The 5,325-nt window shown below is 45.2% G+C and overlaps 1 protein-coding gene across 1 annotated transcript; it reads left to right on the top strand.

The window, feature by feature from the left end:
• The first annotated feature begins 1,868 nt into the window (after positions 1-1,868).
• On the top strand, positions 1,869-4,704 carry SPP1 (secreted phosphoprotein 1). The gene is made up of 6 exons (XM_030948058.1): positions 1,869-1,922; positions 2,022-2,072; positions 2,980-3,084; positions 3,236-3,280; positions 3,547-3,807; positions 4,267-4,704. Exons 1-6 carry the CDS (start codon positions 1,869-1,871, stop codon positions 4,702-4,704), a joined length of 954 nt encoding a protein of 317 aa, XP_030803918.1.
• The last annotated feature ends 621 nt before the right edge of the window (positions 4,705-5,325 follow it).

The following is a 5,325-nucleotide window of genomic DNA, read 5'->3' as shown; positions in this document are numbered from 1 at the left end:
AATCCAGGTAGACCAAAAAATGCAAAAGGCCATATTCTGCAACATCTTTGCAATTCCTGTAGCACCATGCATGCCCTGGAGAGAAAGTCTACAATTCTGTGGAAACATTAACACATCTTTGGTGAATTTTATGTTCAGATTTATTTCTTCCAGCACACATTAGATATTCCTACCCCCTAGAGAACAGGGTACAAAAGATTTCTGGAAAGCTGGGCTTTCTACAGAAGTAGAACAGGCATGCCCTGAAGCCCTCCTACACGATACCAAACAAACACTGCACATTCAACAGACCTGCTGGTTAATGATCTCGCTCATATGTAATGTTTCAACCTTAGAATGTTTTTTGTTTGCTTCAAAAGCCACAAAGCCAAAGAGGAAGTGTAGGAGAACGTGGGCAGGACAGTGGCCACGAGCTTCATGACCTCATCTTTTTCCACCACATGGGGATTGGTGGCTGTGCTTGGGACAGAGTTTAAATTCCCAGAGCTCAGAGATGTCAGGCAGCAGGAGACGAGGGGAGAAAGCCAGAGCTGCTGGGAGACAACTGTCTGAAGCTGCTGCTGGGATCACTAAGAGTGCTCTTGTTGTGGCTGACTCCTTCAGCACCAAAAAAGGTAACTTTTATTTTCTTTTTTACCTGACATGTCCCCGTCCATCTGCAGCTTTAGCCTAGGAAACACCGAGCAGATCTTTGAAAATTGCTTCACTGGGCAGGGATATTTGATATTTCTCTGTGGAAAAAAAGGTGTGCTTTTATAGGAGCAAGGTTGTTTAGCAATGCCAAGTATTGCACATAATCACAATTTTAAATTTGTGTACTGATAGATGTTGGGAGAAGGTTACTGAAAACCCTGCCACTGAATCATGCACCCGAAACTCAGAGCTGGTGCTTGAACACAGAAAGCTTTCTTCCTCATATAATCACTGCCTGCCAGTGCTCTTGTTTCTCCTGGCAGGCTCATGGTTTGTGCTGCACAATCCTGAGTTGATGGGACAGTGAATGGGATACACTTCTCTGTGAAACTTGAAATTGCAATACCTCTATCAGAGTGTCCTGTCTCAGGGCCAGCCTTACTAATGCATTTAAATGTCCCAAGCAGTTTTGTTTTCTGCTGTGATTTACCAAAATTTTGAATGACTCTTGTTCATCAGTAAATTGGTTTAAATTCTCAGCAATTTTCCTTATTCTGGGAACTGGTCAGTAAGCACTGAAGTTTACTTTAGCTCTCCTAATTTCAGCAGGAATCAGTTATTTATTAAATTGCTATGGGAGCAGCTATTTCACTTAATCTCTCATTTAGAAACACAGGTTATTTTGTTCTAACTTCTGGATGGGGAAATGTAGATCTATCAATAAAAGCAGTTTATGTTCATGTAAACTGACTTTACTCAGCAACTCAAGTTAATAACCCTAAAAACTAGTTTCAAAATAGCTGACAAGACAATACAAATTGCTTGCCTTAACCTGCCTCTTTTTCAAAACAATTGTCTTAAATGAATGAAGATAAACCAAAGCTGGTATTTATAACAGTTTTTCACAGAGCTTTTCCTTTGCCTATGCAAGTCAGTAGACAACAGGGGTCAGTTCACCTTTTCAGTGTGGTTTTTCTCACCACTGCTCAGCTCTTTTTAGTATTCAGTTTCAAAATTCTTGTAGCTTTTTGAGTTGCTAAATCATTACAAGGTGGGTGGGAGGTGGTGATGGATGATAGAAGAAATAAAATTAGCATGGGCAAGTTGAATTCATAGCAGGGACCTGGTCTTGGCATAGTTAAGTATACAAAGATAAAGGAGAAGCTATAGTGCTTTTGTGGTATTTTGCTTTATTGACTTACTGTTCCAAAATATTTTCTAGGTAAAATATCACAATGAAGGTGGTAGTTCTGTGTTTATGTCTTATCAGCATCACAGCTGCATGGCCAGTGAGTAAATCACAAACACTATCCCCAGCACTTGCATTATTTCCTTTGCACATCAGTAAGAAACACTGCTAAATGATTTTTCTCTTTTCTCCCTTCAAGGTGATTCAATCCAAGAAGCATGCCATTTCTGCCAGCTCCAAAGAAAAATATGTAAGGTCATTTTGTCTTTCTGTTAATTTTCTTTGATAGGTACTTTTTGATTTTTGTTGTTTTGTTTGTTTTCCTCCAAAACACATTTTCTAGTACTTGTTCTATGATTGTAGATGCTTGCAGAACATGTCCTTACCTGGCTGTTATGAGCTAGTTTTAAAGCAGAGAGCCACTGATGTCCACAGACTTTTTCCTGTGTCATGTGTCTTGGTTGTGGACTTTCATTAGTTCTATCTCCAGACCAGCACTGGAAATCTTTTTTCTTAATGAAAAATGTGCTAGCTGTTAATTAAAAAGAGAAAGGGACTGCAGTATGGCAAAATTACTACAACCCATATTCATTAGTGCGGATCAGATGTCAATATTTGATGTTGGAGGAGCACCTTAATCCAATATCCTATTTTTTTTTTTTTTGAGTAATGTAAGTGAACTGTATTTAGTCTTGTTATATAGCTCTTTAATTCATTCCCCATTGCTGGCTGTTAACCTTGTAAAATCAATTCTTGGTCTGAGAACCAACCTCTGCATTTAGTTTAGAGTCTTCATGAGGTGGGAGATAAATCACCCTCCAGAAAGGGCCTAAGAATTAGAAAAAGCAATGATTGTTAGATATAACTCCAAATTCTACTCAATAAAAACAAGCTGGAGAAACTGATCTGAATTTGCCCAGGCTCTGCCAGTGAGAGAGGCACATCTCTCTATCTTATCTATCTATCCATGTTCATCTCGGATGAACGCCTAGCTTGTTCTGAGTCCTCTTCCTGCAGCAATGAACAGCTGAGGACACATCCCATACAGAAAGACTAGGTACTGCAGATGCCACATCTGCCTGAAAGAACAGGTTGGGATGCAGCAGTTTTGCCTGCTCCTTTGAGGATTAACCCCTCCTTTTTATTTTCTCTTTAAGGACTCCAGGGGCCACCACTTGCATAAGTATCACAATGACTATGTGAATTCTCAGTCTCAGGAGAGTCAGCAGGACCCACAGAGTGACCTGGCATCATCTCAGCAGGTACAGACACCTAACTGGAAGAGAAAGCAGAGCATTTTTCCATGTCAATATTTGCAAGTTATGATTAAGTGCTTAAAGAATAGTCAACATGCTGATCAGCTCTACTGTATGTGCCTTTGTGTACTAACATTGAGCATTGTGTTGCTTTCAGACCCTTTACTCCTCAGAAGAAAGTGTGGATGTCCCAGAACAATTGGTAAGTGTTTTGAAGGACAGCACATCTGTTGAGTGCTGTAGGGCAGCCGGTGTGGAGCAGCTCTCATTTTCCTCACTCAAGTGTGGTTCTTGCAGTAACATCTCTCCCAAAATAAAACAAAGCTCTGGGCAGGGGGAGGTGAACTCAGTGCAGTGCCTGCACATAGCTCCTCAACAGTGCCTATGCCCTGGGCCAACAGGACAGGTACAAGTCTGCACCTCTCACATCCATGTTCATTTGCCTGATGTGTAATAAATGTCTTCCAGCACTTTCCTGATGTGTCAAGCAAGAGCCATGAAGACGTGGATGATGATGATGATGATGATGATGACAATGATTCCAATGACACGGATGAATCTGAAGAGGTTGTCACGATTTTTCCCACAGACATTCCAATAACCGAACCATTCCCCACTTTCCCTTTCACCCGGGGAGACAATGCTGGCAGAGGTGACAGTGTGGCCTACAGGATGAGAGCAAAAGCTGCGCTGTTGAAGTCTATCAAACTCCACAAAGCTGCCAAAAAGGTGAATAGCACTGACCAGTGGTGCCCATGTTCTTGGAAATGGGGAGTGAACTTGAAAATGGACAGGGCATTTCATAGGAGTTGGTTTTGAAAAGTGATATGGGGAAAGTAGGCATAAGTGAAGGAATGCATTTCCTTTCTCTGGATACCACAGATCAGGGGTCTTCATGACTGCCAATGCACTGGGGCAGGAGTGCAGCTTGCTGATGCAAGCTGTGCAAAACTGCAGTTTGCACTGTCACGATTTACTTGCACACATGAAATCTGAGGCCAGGAGCAAATGAGAGTTTCTCATGTGAAAGGTTCATGTAACTCCATAAAGCACCAGAGTATTTCCAGGCAGAGGTTCATCATGCAGGCTTTGAGCATCCCTGCAGTCCAAGCAGGCTGCATTAGTGCAGTACTTGATGAAACAGTTCCTCAGGAGTGACAATGGCTCTTATTCTGCTCTCTAACACAGCTCATCTATGATGCGACTGAGGAAGATGAGAGCGACACGGATGCAGACAGCCAGCGCTCTGTCTCCCGGGAGGATTCTGCTTCCCGCAGGTCCCTGAGGAAGCACGCCAGCAGCGTGGTGTGGTCTGACCAGAGCCACGGGCGGGACAGCAGCGAGCGGGACAGCGACCCGCATGACCGGAGCTTGGAAAACGACAGCAGGCCCAAATCCGATAGCCACGAGGCAGAAAGTGACAGTAGCAAGCCTGGTATGAGAGGGGACAACCTCTCGAGTGTGGAAAGCAGGGAGAGAGGGGACAGCCACCCGAGTGTGGAAAGCAGGGAGAGCCGGGACCGCGTGTCAGCTGAGCTCTCTGACCATATCAGCAGCCAAACGCTGGAAAGTGCCGAGGATTCTCAAGATCGTCACAGCATCGAAAGTAACGAAGTTACCCTTTAAAAGGAGATAAAAATAATATTTCCCTTCTTTTCCAATCTCTATCTAAGGGAAGCAGGGAGTAGCTTCATTTCGGGGAACTGTTTGTTAATGTAGTTCGCGCGGTGACTTTTGGGGTTCGGGGCGGTGCACGGCCCCTGGGGCTGTGCCGGCGGAGGCGGTGGGACACGGCGGGCGAGCGTCGCCCCTCGGGCACGCTGCTCTCTGCGCTGCCGAGCGGTGTTTTGTTGTAAATGGTATTAAATAAAACCTCAAAACCCTGTACCTACATTACTATTCACTGGGGCTTGGACCGAGCCGGGGGAGCTTTAATACTTCTTGTTAAAATGATGCGAAATGCCTGTTCCTCACAAATTTAACCTGTACAACCTCTTCGCGAGGCCTCCTCGTACTTTCGCCGAGGAGGAGCGGGACTCCGAACACCCAGCGCCGGCCCCTGCACCGTTCCCGCACGGGCGGTCCGGGGCTGCCCTGGAGAGTGGAGGGAGGCGTGGGAGGAGGAGAAGGACGGCGGGAAGGAGGTCCCGGCCGCCGCTCCCGCCGGGAGCCAGGGGGACTACATCTCCCTCTGTACCGCGGGCTTTCCGCCAGAGGGCGGGGAAGGGGCGGCAGCGGCGGGGTCGA

The sequence above is a fragment of the Camarhynchus parvulus genome, chromosome 4, assembly GCF_901933205.1.
Source record: "Camarhynchus parvulus chromosome 4, STF_HiC, whole genome shotgun sequence".
Lineage (NCBI taxonomy): Eukaryota > Metazoa > Chordata > Aves > Passeriformes > Thraupidae > Camarhynchus > Camarhynchus parvulus.
This window is presented reverse-complemented; position numbering and strand designations above follow the sequence as displayed.

What these genes read in the sequence shown, in the direction of transcription:
- SPP1 (XM_030948058.1), top strand. Translation starts at nt 1,869, where the DNA reads ATGAAGGTGGTAGTTCTGTGTTTATGTCTTATCAGCATCACAGCTGCA. An exon ending in GCATCACAGCTGCATGGCCA is followed by an intron (nt 1,923 to 2,021) that starts GTGAGTAAATCA and finishes TCTCCCTTCAAG; the next exon opens with GTGATTCAATCCAAGAAGCA. An exon ending in CCAGCTCCAAAGAAAAATAT is followed by an intron (nt 2,073 to 2,979) that starts GTAAGGTCATTT and finishes TTTCTCTTTAAG; the next exon opens with GACTCCAGGGGCCACCACTT.